The following is a 20102-nucleotide window of genomic DNA, read 5'->3' on the forward strand; positions in this document are numbered from 1 at the left end:
CCGATGGTTCTGACATGGTGTACGGGGAGAATACTGTAAGAATGGCCCGTGTTCTGAATTCTGTCGCTATACATTTCAAAAGTGTTGAACAAATAGTTATATTGACTACATTCGTCGTAGCTCGCTCATTAATGTCTTAATCGAAATTACGGTTAGCCTCTTATCTGCTCGTCGTCCCCTTAGGCCATAATTTGTACATCTCAATTGTCAGTAGAAACCACATTTGTTAAAGTAAGTCAGCCATATCAGCTATGTTTTTTTTAAAGGCAGTAACTGAGGCTGAATAAACTGTTTCGATGCCAGACAAGGCTCCGCTGATATCCAGGAGTGCCAATGGTAAGGTTTTGGGGCTGCTATTGGGACTCTGCTGTTGGGACAGCTTTATGTAGGCCCTAACAGTGTGTGGGCACCGTTTGTCACCGTTATAGTGCAATTAATGTATTTTTTTGTGTTTTATCGTGGGTTTGCTGGCATGTATCTAAAAATATATATTTTTTGTTTGCCCCACCAAGATTTACATGCTAAAATCACCACTACCACAGAGGTCTCATTTAACCCACAGTTTTACTTCTTGATGTTTAAACCACATTCTAACCTGACAGGGCAATATGATCATGTTGATAGACTCTTTTGGGGGAGAGTTTCAGCCTGGTTTTGAACTGGTCTGAACTTGATCCATTTAAGTCATTAAGACCATGGAAAATGTAATGAGCTCAGGCCTCTTGCTTAAGAGCAGGGAATGATGTGTCTGAATACAAAGCCAAATAATCATATGTTTTTCACCGTGTAACTTAGATACAACCAAGAAACATTCCGTTTTGGATTTTAATGTAAGGACGAGAAACGGCTTTTCATATGAGCTTAAAATGGGTTAATTAACAACCTTAGGGGTCTAATATGTTAAGAAAAGTGGCATTGATGAGTCTGACATGGAATATCATGCCTAACCCGTGAAAAATGAATGTACTCCAACCTTCCCCCAATTCAGTAGTGGTCTTCAGGGAGGTGCCCAGCAGCATGTTTCTGTCCTCCATTACATCCATCTCATTAGATCAGAACAGGATGGACCAACAGTGATTGGTTTACATCCTAAAATATAGTGCTCATTTTTTTCACAGCCCTTTATGTAATGAGAATAAGGACAGGTGTCACATGATGGTTAAACATGATATGAGATATGACACAGTGGTTCCCAACTTAACTTATGACACATACTATATACATCTTGAGAGAAAGGCTGTTTAAAGCCATTCATCTTTGGATAAAAGTGTTCCATGTCAGTCTAGAAGGTTTTCATTGTAAATCCATTAGGGAGTCATGATGACTGTTACCCTATGAATAAACCTGCTATTCAACATATTTAGCTTGCAGTATGTTTGGCTTGGAGTCTTGCATCGGCAGTTATCTGGCTGCTGTGGTGATGACTGTAATACTGGCGGTCCTTGGTAAACCCCAGGATGTATACCACAGGATATAGAGTTCGTATTTTGTCAGGCCTTAGCTATTCAGATTTGCCAATGTTCCTCTTTCTGAGAATATGGAGACACCAACAGAAGGTTGGTTCAACCTCACAAAGCAATCGGTCTATGAAGGAACAATATATTTTTCTCATTTTGAATTTCAGGGATTCATCAGTCTTAGTCAAGGGTTTCATAAAATAGTTTATTTAATCAGGTAGTTTTTCATACAGTATATGAACTGTTTTCACACACGCACACTTGTTTATATGGTTTATGAGGTCAATCAGTTTATAACATGGTTTATGGAGACCTACCTTTCCCATGGTCCAATCAATTAAATTAAATGTTTTATGTAGAAGACATCTGACTTTAGATTTGTTCATATTGAAGTAACATACCTGTAAATACACACATTTGACTTGATATCATTATCCTCACTCCTACTCTTGAGGAGGGCTGGATGGAGGGCAACTTCAACCTGAAAAACAAACACATATTGTCCACATACACGCTCATAAGTTGTTTGGCACAACATATTTACACAGCCGGTGCCAAATACTTTAAATATCAGTTGTACACCTTGAGTGTGTATGGACAGGTCCATTAAGGGAAAAAAGTATTTAAGCTGTAATTTGAATAAACTTGACATTTGTAAAGTCATATACACAGAGTACACAACACATTATGAACTGCTCTTTCCCTGGCATATACTGCTGACCAGGTGAATCTAGGTGAAGCTATTATCCCTTATTGAGGTCACTGGTTAAATCCACTTCAATCAGTGTAGATGAAGGGGAGAAGACAGGTTAACCTTAAAGGATGATTTTTAAGCCTTGAGACATGGATTGTGTATGTGTGGCATTCAGAGAGTGAATTGGCAAGACAAAAATATTTAAGTGCCTTTGAACGGGGTATGGTAGTAGGTGCCAGGCGCACCGGTTTGTGTCAAGAACTGCAACGCCGCTTGGTTTTTCCACACTCAACAGTTTCCTGTGTTTATCAAGAATGATCCACCACCCAAAGGACATCCAGCATCCCTGTGGAGAGCTTTTGACACCTAGTAGAGTCCATGCCCCAACAAATTTTAGCTCCTAGTGGAGCATAGAGCCTCAACAGCATTGAGGGTTAAGCCTACAGGGTCATGGAGACACGTGACGCATACTGCCCTACCATGACAGAAAACTGTCTCTATTATTACACCCTAAACCCTCATCCCAGCCATGATCATGCCTTCATTTTGAGTACTTGTAAAAATATGTTAATGCTATTCCTTTCTAACCAAAAACTGTCAAAATGTTACTTCAAAAGACACTGTTTATCATGAACAATGCCCGGATTAACAAAATAACATGAACAGATCAAACATTGCAGTATGAACAACTGCAAAAGAAAGTCATTTCAATTCACAATTTGTTATAGTATTTATTTGGGTAGAACGTATATTATTTGGGCAAAATATTACTGTTATGTTGACTTCACTTTCCATGTGAAATGTGTATCTAATGATTGTTAATAACATACCTACATGGCTCCATGTGGGTTCAATCCCTTTTGTAGGGAAGTGAACCCAAGTGGCATTCACAAGAGGTGAATGGCCACACCTCTCCTAACTCTCCCTACACTGCCATGCAGTTCTGGTGGCAACATAAATCATTCAGTAAACCAAAAGATATGCTGTCCTTTTATCGATGTGATCTAAATACACTTATAAAGTCACAAATATAGGCTATATTCTATTTAAACATACTCTTAGATAAGGTCAACTGATTTGTTATCCTTAATTTATGATTCTTCTTTAAAGACCTATATTGTCACTATATATGTCAAACAACAAAATAACATTGTACTGCTACTGTGGAATTGTAATGGTCATAATGCCATTTCCCTTTTTACATTTTTTTTTTTTAAATGGACTGCCAGCGTGAGAATTGGAACATCCACTGTTTACAGCTCTCATTTCTCGGGTCGGAACTTGGGCGTCTTGGAGACAGAAGTAAATATAATTAAGAAACGTCATGAACACAGACTGAATGGGTCTACAGCCATTACATCTGTAGAACACTGGAACAAGTCTGGAATACTAGAGCTAAGGTGGCCGACAGTTTTGCCATCGATTGGATAATGGAGGACATCGGCCACAAGCTTGACCCAAGACAGTTTGGATGCAAAAATGGGCAGGTCGACAGATGTCTTGGTCAGCCTCCTATACATTATGTAAAATCCACTGATGCAAGTAAGACCATTATTTATATATGCACTATAGTAACAGCAGATTTTGCTTAAGCCTTCAACAAAATGTATAATACAGTGGTAACAAAGTGCCTGATTCAGCTAGGAGTCCGGGCCCCTTCTCCCCTGGGCTGTGGCTACTTCTCCAAAAGGAAGCAGAGAGTGAGGTACTAAGGCACCCTTTCACCATGACAACATCTGACCTGTGGAGTGACTCAAGGTCCACTTCTTGGACCCCTTGTCTTCCTGGCCCTCATCCACAGCGCACTTCAGAAGTTCGCTCATAGGTGGAAATATATTGATGACATGAACATTGCAGAGTGCATTAGAGTGGGGAAGCTTTCCAGCCTTCAACATGGTCTAGAAAAGTTGCGTTCCTAGGTAGATGAGCACTCCACGCAGCTCAACCCAAACAAGTGCAAAGCAATGCATGTTTGCTTTACAAACAACCCACCCCCTTTGGAACCCTAGTAACTAAATGGGACACTCTGCAAACATCTGATATTAAACTGCTGGGATCCAGGATGACATGAGATGGACCAACAAATGGAAAAGGGTAACCAGAAACTCTTTGTGGTTCTCTGTGGCTCAGTTGGTAGAACATGCCCATGGGGATCATGGGTTCCATTCCCAAACCCAGCCTAGTCACCATCTACACCACCAACTTTGGGCCTGTACTAGAACACAGTTCCCCTGCATGGCACTACTATCTCACCTCAAACATGACTGGACAATTGGAGTGAATAAAGACACGAGCGTGCTGGAATATCCTTGGACCATGATACACAGCAGGTACACATCAGCACACTCGACCCTCAATCTCTGCCCAGTCTACCCATCATCTCCTCCAGTCTGGCAACAGGAACTTCCTTGTTGAGTTGACTGGTGGCACGGTGCAGATTGAATGGCAGGAGCTAATGTGAGCCTTTGCAGGGATCGGGACACCTTTGGAAGCCTCCAATCAACGGACCAATTGTTATTAGCATAGACCGTTGTACTGACCAATAGAACATGTTGAAAGCATATATACCTGTTCTCTTGGTCAGTTCCACATTTTATCACAATCTATTGGTCAGTCTTTGCTAATAACAATCGATTGGTTCATCTTGCTACAACTGTTTTAACCAACCACATTTTATATGTATATTCTTTGTCGGTTCCGGAGGTCATTTTAAAAGACTCATGACTTATTACTATAAAAACCCTGAAAGCCAAAAGCCGAAAATGCGTTGGTTCTCCTTTTCACAATAAAGCTTTATTTCTCTCTCCCGGTTTGCTCCCCAATTCATACACCTTGGTTGGGACATGAAGTATTGGCAGTGATCCCTTCCCGTTGCAAGATTCAAGCACCCTTTAAAAGTAAATAATGAAATTACCAGAACATTTTGACAAGGTGTCAGTGGGTGGTATTATTCCAAGGTGATATAGAGGAACATTACATTGTACCAGGTATGTAAATATAGGCCGTTGCCTAGTGCTTACTGTAAAGGACTATATTTACTAGCTTGGTACAGGGTAATTACATGGGTAGTAATAGCAGTATATGACAACTAGAGGAATGTCTAAAAAAAGTGTAGGCTTTATTATCAGTATAGCATTACACGGGCACTCTGGCAGGTCGAACAGAACATACAAATAATTGCCAAATGCACTTTAACAAATGCACCTAGGGATCAGACTGTAATTTCTGCCAGTGTAAACATTTAAATAGTATTGTATAGAGGTGCCTATCAAGTGGTGTGGATGACATGTGTGTGTGTGTGTGTGTATATTACACACACACACACACACAGCATTCGGAAAGTATTCATAACCCTTGACTATCCACATTTTGTTACATTACAGCCTTATTCTAAAATTAATTAAATTGTTTCCCCCCTCATCTACACACACACACAATACCCCATCATGGGCAACTCAAAAACAGGTTTAAATTGTTTTTTGCACATTTATAAATAAATTTAAAAAATGAAATATCACATTTACATAAGACCCTTTAATCAGTACTTTGTTGAAGCACCTTTGGCAGCGATTACAGCCTTGCGTCTTCTTGGGTATGAAGCTACAAGCTTGGCACCTGTATTTGGGGAGTTTCTCCCATTCTTCTCAGCAGATCACCTCAAGCTCTCCAGAAATGTTCGATCAGGATCAAGTCCGGGCTCTCCCTGGGCCACTCAAGGACATTAAGAGACTTGTCTTGTAGCCAATCCCGCATTGTCTTGGCTTTGTGCTTAGGGTCGTTGTCCTGTTGGAAGGTGAACCTTATCCCCAGTCTGAGCACTCTGGAGCAGGTTTTCATCAAGAATCTTTCTGTACTTTGCTCTGTTAATCTTTTCCTCAATCCTGACTAGTCTCCCAGTCCCTGCCGCTGAAAAACATCCCCACAGCATGATGCTGCCACCACCATGCTTCACCGTAGGGATTGTGCCAGGTTTCCTCCAGATTGAACTATTTGGCCTGAATGCCAAGCGTTACATACATCTTGGTTTCATCAGACCAGAGAATCATGTTTCTCATGGTCTGAGAGTCCTTTAGGTGCCTTTTGGCAAACTCCAAGCAGGCTGTCATGTGCCTTTTACTGAGGAGTGGCTTCCGTCTGGCCACTCTACCATAAAGGCCTGATTGGTGGAGTGCTGCAGAGATGGTTGTCCTCCCATCTCCAGAGGAACTCCGGAGCTCTGTCAGAGTGACCATCGTGTTCTTGGTCACCTCCCTGACCAAGGCCCTTCTCCCCTGATATCAGTTTGGTGGTTCCAAACTTCTTCCATTTAAGAATGATGGAGGTTCTTGGGGACCTTCAATGCTGCAGACATTTGTTGGCACACTTCCCCAGATCTGTGCCTCGACACAATCGTGCCTCGGAGCTCTACTGACAATTATTTTGAACATGCATTGTCAACTGTGGGACCTTATATAGACAGGTCTGTGCCTTTTCATTGATTGGACATGATTTGTATTTACCACAGGTGGACTCCAAGTTGTAGAAACATCTCAAGGATGATCAATGTAAACAGGATGCACCTGAGCTCAATTGAGAGTTTCATAGCAAAGGGTCTGAATACTTACAAAACAGGTACCTTATTTACATATGTTTAATAAATTAGCAAAAATTTCTAAAAACTTGTTTTCACTTTGTCATTCGAGGGTATTGTGTATAGATAGATTGATGAGGATTTTTTATTTAATCCATGTTATAATAATGCTGTAAGGTAACAAAAGGTGGAAAAAGCGAAGGTGTCCGAGTTCTTTGCGAATGCACTGTATATACAGTACCAGTCAAAAGTTTGGTCTCCAACTCATTCCAGGTTTGTTTTATTTCCACTATTTCCTACATTGTAGAATGTAACCAAAAAAAGTGTTACACAAATGAAAATATATTTCATATTTGAGATTCTTCAAAGTAGCCACCCATTGACTTGATGACAGCTTTACACACTCGTGGCATTGTCTCAACCAGCTTCATGAGGTAGTCACCTAGAATGCATTTAAAATTCAACAGCAGTGCCATGTTACAAGTTAATTTGTGGAATTTTTCCTTCTTAAATGCATTTGAGCCAATCAGGTGTGTTGTGACAAGGTAGGGGTGGTATACATAAGATATCCCTAGTTGGTAAAAGACCAAGTCCATATTATGGCAAGAACAGCTCAAATAAGCAAAGAGAAACGACAGTCCATCATTACTTTACGACATGGTCAGTCAATGTCGAAAACTTAAAAGAACTTTGAATGTTTCTTCAAGTGCAGTCGCAAAAACCACCAAGCGCTATGATGAAACTGGCTCTCATGAGGACTGCCACAGGAAAGAAATACCTAGAGTTACCTCTGCTGCAGGGGAGAAGTTTGAGTTACCAGACTCAGAAATCGGCAGTTGATTGCAGCCCAAAGAAACGCTTCAGAGTTCAAGTAAAAGACATCTTAACATCAACTGTTCATAGGAGACTACATGAATCAGGCCTTCTTGGTCGAATTGCTGCAAAGAAGCCATTCCTAAAAGGACACCAATAAGAAGAGACTTGCTGGGGCCAAGAAACACGAGCAATGGACATTAGACCGGTGGAAATGTGTCCTTCGGTCTGACCAAATTTGAGATTTTCGGTTCCAACCACTGTGTCTTTGTGAGACTCAGAGTAGGTGAATGGATGATCGCCTCTGTGTGGTTCCCACTGTGAAGCATGGAGGTGGTGTGATGGTGCTTTGCTGGTGACACTGCCGGTGATTTCTTTAGAATTCAAGGCATACCTGACCAGCATGGCTACCACAGCATTCTGCAGCAATACGCCATCCCATCTAGTTTGCACTTAGTGGGACTTTAATTTGTTTTGGACAATGAACCATAACACACCTCCAGGCTGAGTAAGGACTATATTACAAAGAAGAAGAGTGACGGAGTTCTGCATCAGATGATCTGGCCTCCACAATCACCCGACATCAACCCAGTTGAGATGGTTTGGGATGTGTTGGACCACAGAGTGAAGGAAAAGCAGCCAGCAAGTGTGCAGCATATGTGGGAACTCCTTCAAGACTATTGGAAAAGCATTCCAGGTGAAGCTGGTGGTTGAGAGAATGCCAAGAGTGTGCAAAGCTGTCATCAAGGCAAAGGGTAACTACTTTGAAGAATCAAAAATATATTTTGATTTGTTTAGCACTTATTTGGTTACTACATGATTCCATGTGTTATGTCCGTGTTGATGTCTTCACTATATTCTACAATGTAGAAAATAAAAAATTAAGAAAAACCCTTGAATGAGTAGGTGTGTCCAAACTTGACTGATATTTATACATACACACTGCAAGCAAAAAAATGAAATGAGCGCAACAAACATTGTAGCAGCTTCTCTTTCAGGGTGCAACCTCACACAAACGCACTCAATGCTCATTACAGCCAGCACCAATTGAATGACTTTGCACTCCCTGTGTGTGCGGGTTAAACTAAAATGATCACAAAATGATAGGGGACTGGTGACATAGAAACCTGTTTATGACTTGTGCGCACTCTCACCTACAGTACATCCTTCACCTATTCAACCTTTACTCATTGTTCATCTTTCACAGCTTATCAACAAGTCTCTCAAATATGGAAAGCAGTTTCTCTCTTTTTTCTATAGTGGATGAGTCCAGTTCCACATCAGTGGAGCCGTTGTTCCTGGAAACCTTGCTTTTCATTAGGGCTTCCTTTTCTTTCTGCAGCTCTGCCCTCTCTCTCTCGATTGACGCTCTATCCCTGTCCAGTATGGCTCGCTCCCGTTCCATTGCTGCTCGCTCCCTGTCCATCGCTGCTCTGTCCTTGTCTAGTGAAGCTCTGCCTCGCTCAACAGCCACCCGCTCTCTGCTCACCACATCCCTCTCTCTGTCCAGTATCAACCTCTCCCTGTCAAAGTCTGCCTGCTCCCTCTCTAGCACTTCTCGCTCCTTCTCCAAATCTGCTATCTGCCTCTCTAGTTCAGCAGTCTCCCTCTCAATGTTCCTGCCAGGGTTTCTCACCAACATGGCTCTTCCGTCTTCAGCTATGGTCTCCACATCCTCAGCCATGGTCCTCCCGTACCCACCCACTGGCATCTTGTCAGGCGCGGCCCTCTCATTCTGAGCTGCACCCCTGCCCTCCTCTCGCAGGGCCCTCTCGCACTCCACCGCTGCCCTCCGGATCTCCTCTGTAGCTGCGTCTGTGTATGCCACCTGTCCATCTGCTACCGTGCTCGCAGCACCAACACTCTCCCCCAGCTGTGCCTTGGCCCAGAACTCAAAAATGTTTGTTCCCTCACCTCCCTCCGGCCTCATACATAGTCTCTTGTTGGCTATGGGAGAGGTAGTGGGAGAGGACGCAAATGAAACGTCCCCAACTTCCCCAAAATCAAACAGTGAAGGGTTTAGGATACGGGCAGACCCAGCTAGGCGGCCCTCGATGGCATCGTCCATGAGGTGAAACCAACGCCAGGACATTGGATTGACTTTCTCCATGCCAAGAGGAGGGTACTTAAAATCCTACACAGAGAAAGGGACAAGGGGTACAATAACATTAAAGCTCTGTATTGGTCTTGGGTTTGCTGGAGTTTGTTCCAGGCAGGCCTTATGACACATTTGATTCAACACATCATTGAGCCCTTGATTAGTTGAACCAGGTTAGTACTTAACTGAAACAAAAGCCTGGAATCTGTGTTTAAGAGACTGAATTCAAACAAAAGAGAATACATGTTGCACTAGGACCAAGGCTGTTGCCTGCTCTCACATGGATTCATAATCATTACCTTATATTTCTTTTTAAGGTTTTCCCACTTCTTTTTCAATTGCCCGGTTGTTAGCTTCCCTTCGAGACCCAACTCTACTAACATTGCTCTGTGGAATCAAAATGAGACAAGTCAGATACTACAGATAGGGTTTCATCTTCATAACCAGCTCTTAATACAATGACCTTCGAGGAGGGCTTTTTCAAATAACATTGTTAGTAAAAGCACATCAGTGAGTCAGTGAATCAACATTGATGAATCAATTCAATGAATCAAATGTTTTCCTTAGACATAAATTACAGTCAACAAATGGCATGTGACAGTTCATTTTGAGGTACAGATAAAAGCCAAAACAAACTGTGCTGGGGATATCAAACCAACAAACAGAACATTCACTAGTAGTGCATCATTGTATCACTCTCACTCACCTCCAGGCAGGCATGGCAGAGTTTCTCTTCCCAGTGAAGATGGCGTCATTCGTTGCACGCAATTTTATTAATCTGGATATGTCATTTTCCGACACTTATTGTGGAAAAATACAACAGTGTTAATCCGTCAGCACAAGCATAACTTTGACAGACCCCAACTCAGCGACGTCGCAAAATAACATGGTTAACATTATGGCATTAACAATATTAACATTGTATTTGAAAACGACATTCAATTTTAACAATAGCAAACACTTACTTTTATAGTTATATTCTGCACCAAAAGGTCTTTTATCCATCGCATCCATCATGAACAAATACAAGGGTACTAAATTGAAGGGTACTCGAAACAAAGCCCGTATCTTGTAGTGCACTAGCTAGCAAGAGCAAATATGGCGGCGTCCCTCGATCCCTCGTCCTCCTTCGTGAAGAGCCCTATTTATATAATCCACATTTAAATGAAACAATATACGGCGTTTCTTACTATGAATGATTTACTGGTTTGTGATTACAGACCGATGTGTAATCAAATAAAAAGTCTGGATAAATTCGACTCAGAAACTAGCCTATTTGATAAGTGTGGAGGAAGGTTTTTCACAACGTTAGTAGAGAAGAAGGCTGCGTCGAGAAATAGACAAATTCAATTGGTTGTGCGCGATACTTCCTTTTAGCACGCTCAGTAGTATACGTCCCAAAGGGTAGGCCACTAAAAACAATAAGGCCACAAACAATTACTAAACCTACAGTACCACACAATCTTTGGTAATGCCATTCAACATCTTCTATTGCCAACTGCCCTGAACTGTCATTTTACGATTAAATTGTGAACCCCCACAGAACAAAAGTTAAATCCCCCAATTGTGGCCTATGAACAACCCAATAATAAACATTTTGTATTTTACATTATGTAATGCACACTGTAAAGTAAGCAATGTGCAATAAAAGTACAAAATTCAGAGTTAGATTTATTCTATATCAAACAGAGCGTTCCAGTGTCTGATTGAGGATACACTGACTGAACGCTTTGGAGATAAATGTGTGAATGTATTAAGTCAGTAAACTGTTTGCTTACTGCTTTAGATTCCAAGTGTCATCTCTCATTCTCACTTATACGAGAAGTCAACCTATGGTCTTCACCAAAGACAGTAAAACTGTAAGTGGCCTGGCTCACAGGATTGGAGCAATCTCCTGTTTCTGAAGCGTGTGGCAGAAACAGGACATTTTGTAGTGTTATGTATATTATATGTATTATGTATTTTATTTGTTGTTTTGTTTCCTGTTTGGACACCAGGAAGAGTAGCCGCTGCCAGGAGATCCTAATAAAAAAAATTACCCCATCAAATTACAAACATACTCAGTTTGCTATAGAATACTACAGTACCTACTATAGAATGATGTAGTATACTGTAGAATACTATACTACACACTGGAGTATCCCTTGATCATTTAGCAGACTACGCACTGTAGTATCCCTTGTGTAGTACGTACTATATAATGTTGTAGCATAGTAGAATACTATACTGAACAAAAATATAAACGTAACATGCAACAATTTCCTTGATTTTACTGAGTTACTGTTTATATGAGGAAATCAGTCAGTTGAAATGAATAAATTAGGCCCTAATCTATGGATTTCAAGAGTGGGAATAGAGATATGTATCGTTGGTCACAGATACCTTTTTAAAAAAAATGGGCCTCACGATGGGCCTCAGGATCTTGTCACAGTTTTTTTGTGCATTCAAATTGCCATCGATAAAATGTAATTGTGTTCTTTGTCCGTAGTTTATGCCCATACCATAATCCCACCACCACCATGGGGCACTCTGTTCACAACATTGACATCAGCAAACTGCTCGCCCACACAGCGCCATACACGTGGTCTGCGGTTTTGAGGCCGGTTGGACGTACTACCAAATACTCTAAAACAATGTTGGAGGTGCTTATGGTAGAGAAATTAACATTTCATTTTCTGGCAACAGCTCTGGTGGACATTAATTAATGCAGTCAGCATGCCAATTGCATGCTCCCTCAAAACTTGAGACATCTGTGGCATTGTGTTGTGTGACAAAACTGCACATATTAGAGTGGCCTTTTACTGTCCCCAGCACAATGTGCGCCTGTGTAATGATCATGCTGTTTAATCAGATACTTGATATACCTGTCAGGTAGATGGATTATTTTGGCAAAGGAGAAATGCTCATTAACATGGATATGAACAAATTTGTGCACAAAATAAGCTTTTTGTGCATATGTAACATTTCTGGGATCTTTTATTTCAGCTCATGAAACATGGGATTAACACTTTACATGTTGTGTTTATATTTTTGTTCAGTGTATAATAAAAACTACTGTTAATCACAAAAAAACACCAGTAAATACTACAGTAATGTCTGCAAAAACACACTTTTTAACTATAGTAAATGGACCCCTATTGTTCTCAGGCCACCTCTGCAAGTTATCACACTAAGGCAGGGGTAGACAACCCTGTCCCTGGCGTGCCATATGTACTGAAGGATTTTTGTTCCAACTAGGTATCACACGTGACCCACTGAGCAAATTGATCAGTTTAGTGATTTCCCGAAATTCAAACACCTGGTCTTCCAGGTCGGTTAAATCAGAAACATGAAGTGCCTGCGGCACTCCAGGACTAGGGATGCCTACCCCTGCACAGGTATCTGCAAAAATGACAAAATACATTGATCTTTATGGTATTTTGAAATTGTAATAATACTTGTATTTTCACATGTATTTAATTAAATACATGTATTTTGTATTTTAAAATACAAATATATCTGCAACTAGCCGGCCCGAACAGCAACAATATTCACAGTAACGGTTACATAAAAGTTTTACTTGCTAGGACTGTGATGTGTTGTTGTTTATCTACCTTAATTCACTGACTAAGTCATTCTGGATAAGAAAGTCTGCTAACTGCAACAAACACTCTAACTAGATAGTTTTCCCTCAATCTCTTCATTCAGACTCAATCACGGATACTCATACTGACAGTTGTGGCTGCTTTGCGTGATGTATTATTGTCTCTACCTTTTGCCCATTGTGCTGTTGTCTGTGCCCCATAATGTTGTACCCTGTTTTGTGCTGCTACCATGTTGTGCTGCTGCCATGTTGTGTTGCTACCATGTTGTTGTCATGTTGTGTTGCTACCATGCTGTGTTGTCATGTGTTGCTGCCATGCTATGTTGTTGACTTAGGCCTCTCTTTATGTAGTGTTGTCTCTCTTGTCGTGGTGTGTGTTTTATCCTATATTTTAATTTAATTTATTTTTATTTTTAATCCCAGCCCCGACTCCACAGGAGGCCTATTGCCTTTTGGTAGGCCGTCATTGTAAATAAGAATTTGTTCTTAACTGACTTGCCTAGTTAAATAAAGGTTAAATAAATATGTAAAATAAATAAACGACCAAAATGTAAATGTACATTAACATACCAAAATTAATTGCAAAGCATACTGGGTATTACTATTGGCCTTGTTTCAGGATGGAGCTCATTAGAATAATACTCAGCATGCTTTGCAATTGTTTATTTTTACATTATATTTAGTTCATTTAGCAGACACTCTTATCACACCATAGGGCCATCAGACTTCTGATACCAATGCAGGGTGAAAGGGGGCCACAAAGTTGTGAACCGTTCCATTTTTTTTAATAGAAAAGTAGTTTGTATTTTGAAAATACTAATTATAGCTCTCAAAAGTATCTTGTTACAAAATACATTGGAGTGTAGTTCAGTTCAGTGTAATACAAATTACTCAGAAGTAATTTAAATACACATTTCAAATACATGTAACAAAAATGACGAGGCCGTCTGCACTCTTTTAAGGTCATTACTACTAAATAGTGTCTGTTCCAGGTGTGTAGGAGTCAAAATAAGAATACTGGAAGAGATTTTGACAGTGTGCAGAGACCCGCAAACTGTAATTTAAAAATAAAAAGGAATAAATCCAAAATGGAGGCTTGAAGGCAAAATAAAGATGTTTATTAAAACATCATGGTGCATGCCCCCAAAAAATCATAGTGCAAGAAAATGCATAAATGACAGGTGAAAACAAAAGTTTCAGCCGTAGGCCATTATCAGTGTGAACGTAAGGATAATTGCGTGTCACATGATCAAGCAAGGAAACACATTATACTATGAATCACACTAGTAGAATAGAATGCATGATCTAGATTACATACAAATACATACAAAAGCGGACAGAGAAATATCCTCAATTACTGCGTTAACATGTACCATGTGAAAATTTCCTCAGAATAAATAACACAGGGTGGTAAGAGTAGGGAGTTAGAGATACCACTAGATGGAGGTAGCAAACACCAATAAGAGGCAATATACCACTTAGAGAAAACACTTTAATAACAATTCTTCACTCAAGCCCGATGGGTGGAGAGTTTGTAAATAGAACATGCACCTGCATTCTGTCTGGAGAAGACTGAGTTCCAGATTACCACCCCTACGTGAACGTTTTATCTGCTGTGTAGCGCAGAAGGACACGGAGGTGAGACCGGCCTTTGAGAAATGACGTCCAATAGGGGATTTAGGGTAATTTCTCTTTACAGCACTCGTGTTCTATAATACGTGTTATCTGTCTACTGGTTTTGCCCACGTATTGCTTATTGCATGGACTGGAGATAAGGTATATGACGCTAGAAGAGCTGCATGCGAGGAGCTGTTGGGTAGTGTATTGTTTGCCATTGGCAGAGTTGCTGAACGCACTCATTTCGCCTGAGACCGAAACGTTTGTGTTGCGTTTTCACCTTTCATTTATGCACTTTGATTTTTTCGGCACCATGATGTTATCATAAACATCTTTATTTTGCATTCAAGCCTCAGTTTTGGACAGTGTTTTGGTCTCCATCTATTTCAAATACTGGCCATCTCTGCCCCTGCAGTAAGGTGTGACCATTTTAGCGAACGTTGGTTTGATCTGATTGGCTATATTGTTTGGTTTTTGGTCTATGGTTGGTCAAATCTGGTTTGAAAAAGTATATGTTGGTATAAAAGAATGACAGATTTAATGTTCAACCCTCTTCTTACTTCCTGTCCATGGAGACACACTACATAGAATATTGAGCCTGATTATGGGTCAGGGTTCTCTGTCTTCATGCCAATACATTGAAAATATACGGGTCAAACATTACCATCTAAACAACAATCCAAAGGACTGCTGATACTGAACTAAACAAAGGTCATGTAACAAAGAGTGAACAGAGTAAAACTAACTATTTACGCATACCAGTACACAATGTATGACACTTCTAGTTCTTGAAAGTAACAGTTTTGAAGGGAGGGCACTTTGCTAAGGGAGAGGGGTCCCAATGTTCCAAAGAAAGGTCAAGAGTTGGAGCAGGACTAAACGGGAGATAATTAGCATGTTTGAAGGGATCATTTTGAGCAAAGCAAGGCACAGAATCACTAGTCCTGATCACATAGTGAGTAGTTATTTGGAATGCAAAGTGACTTGTAGAATAGTTATTCTGAGCAGATCAACCACAATGCAGTCGATCTCAAACACACCCAGACAGTACATGGAACCTGACAGGAAGAACTCCTCCAAATATAGCATTCATGTTTTTACTCTTTACTCCTAAAGGCACTCCTCTTGCCTCAGCCATTCTGGGGCATCAGCATGAAGGGGAAGACTGTGCAGTCATAGAAAGAGTGAAACTCCTCCTGATCCTCTTCATCTGGGTGGGAGTCACCCGACTCAACCCTATCATCAGTACTGTCAGAGACCCAGGAATCCTGCAGTACCTGACGCAGCGTCGCTGATGGTGGCGTGGCATCTGTTGGCAAAAAAATTCTCACATACAGAGATGTATTCCATGATGTGAGTCATCCAAGTCTCATTCTGTTGTATTTGCAGCATCCTGTAGAACCCGGTGAGATTCTCTCCCTGCATTATTGTCATCACCGTCTTGTTGCAAGACAAGCTGTTGTATGCAAAAAAGAAGACACACACAGCAAAGGTTAGACAGGATCAGTGAGCAGAAGCAATAAATGTAGAAGAGAGAGTTCTGATTAAGCTGAACCGCAGTGCACTGGGTTATGGCCCGTGATGTGAATGGGCAAAAGCGGTGAGGGAGGAGCTCCCTTCTCAAATCAAACAGTAATATGCACTGTTCGGTTATGTTGTCAACAAGGCAGCATGACATTGACATTGAGAAACAGACCAACTTTTTTCCATAAAATATACATAAAATTGTACAAAACAATAGGAAGACTTTAGTAATATTGAGTGGCACCCCCATTTACCTTCAGTCTTAATTTGTCGGGGTGTGGACTCTACAAGGCGTCGAAAGCGTTCATGTTGACTCCAATGCTTCTCACAGTTGTGTCAAGCTGGCTGGATGTCCTTTGGATGGTGGACCATTCTTGATACACAAGCATTGCAGTTCTTGACACAAACCGGTTCGCCTGACACTTACTACCATACCTTGTTCAAAGGCACTTACATTTTTTGTTGTCTTACCCATTCACCCTCAGAATAGCACACAATCCATGTCTTAATTTTCTCAAGGCATAAAAATCCTTTAATTTGTCTCCTCCCGTTCATCTAAACTGATTGAAGTGGATTTAACAAGTGACATCAAAAGGGATTATTGCTTTCACCTGGTCAGTCTATGTGATTAAAACTGCAGGTGTTGCTAATGTTTTTTACACTCAGTGTTTGTTCGAGGTAATTGAAGTATCTATGTACATATAGTAGGGGTAAAGTGATTAGGCAACAGGATAGATAAGACAGTAGCGTATGTGGTGAATGTGTGTGCACGTGTTGTGTGTGTGGGCATATGTAGTGTGTGTGTATGGGTTTCAGTGTAAGTGTGGGTAGAGTCCAGTGTATGCATTGTGTCAGTGCAGGGTAGTTGGTGAAAAAAAGTGTATGGTGGGGTGTCAGTGTCAGTATGTGTGTGTTGGGGTGTCAGTGTGTGTTGGGGTGTCGGTGTCAGTATGTGTGTGTGTGGGGGTGTCAGTGTAAGTATGTGTTGGGGTGTCGGTGTCAGTGTCAGTGTAAGTATGTCTGTGTTGGAGTGTCAGTATGTGTGTGTTGGGGTGTCAGTATGTGTGTGTGTTGGGGTGTCAGTATGTGTGTGTGTTGGGGTGTCAGTATGTGTGTGTGTTGGGGTGTCAGTATGTGTGTGTGTTGGGGTGTCAGTATGTGTGTGTGTTGGGGTGTCAGTATGTGTGTGTGTTGGGGTGTCAGTGTCAGTATGTGTGTGTTGGGGTGTCAGTGTCAGTATGTGTGTGTGTGTTGGGGTGTCAGTGTCAGTGTGTGTGTGTGTGTTGGGGTGTCGGTGTCAGTATGTGTGTGTTGGGGTGTCGGTGTCAGTATGTGTGTGTTGGGGTGTCGGTGTCAGTATGTGGGTGTCGGTGTCCGTGTAAGTGTGTGTGTGGGGGTGTCAGTGTCAGTGTCAGTGTGTGTGTGGGGGTGTCAGTGTCAGTGTCAGTGTGTGTGTGTGGGGGTGTCAGTGTAAGTATGTGTTGGGGTGTCAGTGTGTGTGTGTGGGGGTGTCGGTGTCAGTATGTGGGTGTCGGTGTCCGTGTAAGTATGTGTGTGTGTGGGGGTGTCAGTGTCAGTGTAAGTATGTGTGTGTTGGGGTGTCAGTGTAAGTATGTGTTGGGGTGTCGGTGTCAGTGTCAGTATGTGTGTATTGGGATGTCGGTGTCCGTGTAAGTATGTGTGTGTGTGGGTGTCAGTGTCAGTGTGTGTTGGGGTGTCAGTGTGTGTTGGGGTGTCGGTGTCAGTGTAAGTATGTGTGTGTGGGGGTGTCAGTGTCAGTATGTGTGTGTTGGGGTGTTGGTGTCAGTGTCAGTATGTGTGTATTGGGATGTCGGTGTCAGTGTAAGTATGTGTTGGGGTGTCAGTGTAAGTATGTGTGTGTTGGGGTGTAAGTATGTGTGTGTTGGGGTGTCGGTGTCCGTGTAAGTATGTGGGGGTGTCAGTGTCAGTGTGTGTTGGAGTGTCAGTGTGTGTTGGGGTGTCGGTGTCAGTGTAAGTATGTGTGTGTGGGGGTGTCAGTGTCAGTATGTGTGTGTTGGGGTGTTGGTGTCAGTGTAAGTATGTGTGTGTTGGGGTGTCGGTGTCAGTGTAAGTATGTGTGTGTTGGGGTGTCAGTGTCAGTATGTGTGTGTTGGGGTGTCGGTGTCAGTGTCAGTGTAAGTATGTGTGTGTTGGGGTGTAAGTATGTGTGTGTTGGGGTGTCAGTGTCAGTATGTGTGTGTTGGGGTGTCAGTGTAAGTATGTGTCTGTTGGTGTCCGTGTCAGTGTCAGCATGTGTGTGTTGGGGTGTCGGTGTCAGTGTAAGTATGTGTATGTTGGGGTGTCAGTGTCAGTATGTGTGAGTTTATGGGCAGTATGTGTGCATAGAGTCAGTGCAAAAAAGGATCAATGCAGAAGCTGTTCAGGGTCCTCTGTTGGTTCCAGACTGGTCAGACTGGTACTGCTGTCGAACGGTAGAATGGAGTGGATAACTTCCTCAGAGAGTACAGCCTATGGCTTGGGTGGCTGGAGTCTTTGACCATTTTTGAGCCTTCCTCTGACACCGCCTGGTATACTGCCCTACCAAGCAAAAAGGCAGTAACTGCTAGTAGCGTGGAACTGAGAAAAATTGCTTTTATTTACCTTGGTTTCTCAGTAACCTTATGCAGTTACTGCTAACATGACCCCCATTTTCTCCAAAACACAATAGAGGCAGGATACTTGTCCACATGATTAAGCATGTATTTAATGTAGCAAAAATGACAAATTTTTGACCAAATGAGTAGTTACTGCCTTTTTGCTTGGTAGGGCAGTATAGAGGTTTGACTACTGAAATGTTTGGTACTGGTCTGAACCTTGTGCTCTGAGGCAAACTTTGATGTAATTTATTTGGATGTGTGATGTTTTATATTTCTCTGTAGTAATTTTTATTGTACTCACGCTACCCCTGCAGGTTATCACACTAAGGTGTGACCCCTCTTTGGTTGGTTTTATCTGATTGGATAAACTGTATGGTTGGTTTCAGTCTGTGGTTGGTCAACTCTGGTTTGAAAATGCCACACCTTCGGATGGGTAAAGATGCAGTGAAAGTCTCTATCTTCTTGTTTTCCTGTCCTGAGGTAGTAATGCTACGAGGCACGGACCACTGTTATCGCTCTCTTCCTCTCCTCTTTAGATACTTAGTTGAGCCCCATCTGGACCAGAGAAAGAAACTTACCAGAGGTAAGGATTGCTGGAAATGACAACCTGGAGGCAGTTGATCTAGCACAGGGGTCTCCAAACCTCTTCCTGAAGAGCTACCGTCCTGTAGGTTTTCGCTCCAACCCCAGTTGTTACTAACCTGGTTCAGCTTATCAACCAGCTATTTATTCAAATCAGGTGTGATAGATTAAGGTTGGAGTGAACGGTACCTCTCCAGGAACAGGGTTGGAGAGCACTGATCTAGCATCTCCAGAGACCACTCTGCCACTTTCCTCTGACGGCATTCAATGCATTCTGTGGCCATGTAATACGACTCATCAATGTTCAGTGTCCAGAATCCAGCCCAGTCTGAGAGCAGCTGGCCTTGGCACTAGGACTGAGTGCATGTCAGATTCAATTGCCACATTCGTCGGGGCATTCACAAGAAAAACTGTTGCCAAGAAGGGGGCAGGTGAGGTTGGTGGCAGGTGTTGGGGTAGGTTCCTTGTCAATCATTGGCTTATTGGTGAAATCAGCAATCAGACAATATCTTCTTTAAGTAAATCAATCAAACCTTTATTAATGCA

At 41.8% G+C, this 20102-nt stretch overlaps 1 protein-coding gene across 1 annotated transcript; it reads right to left on the reverse strand.

Moving 5' to 3' along the window:
- Positions 1–8638: 8638 nt before the first annotated feature.
- LOC110522541 lies at positions 8639–10985 on the reverse strand. Its single transcript, XM_021600996.2, has 4 exons — positions 10598–10985; positions 10339–10432; positions 9932–10019; positions 8639–9668 (listed from the first exon to the last, which is right to left on the reverse strand). Exons 1-4 carry the CDS (start codon positions 10647–10649, stop codon positions 8736–8738), a joined length of 1167 nt encoding a protein of 388 aa, XP_021456671.1. The 5' UTR covers positions 10650–10985; the 3' UTR covers positions 8639–8735.
- Positions 10986–20102: the final 9117 nt, after the last annotated feature.

Source organism: Oncorhynchus mykiss, chromosome 1 (genome assembly GCF_013265735.2).
Source record: "Oncorhynchus mykiss isolate Arlee chromosome 1, USDA_OmykA_1.1, whole genome shotgun sequence".
Classification (NCBI taxonomy): Eukaryota; Metazoa; Chordata; class Actinopteri; order Salmoniformes; family Salmonidae; genus Oncorhynchus; species Oncorhynchus mykiss.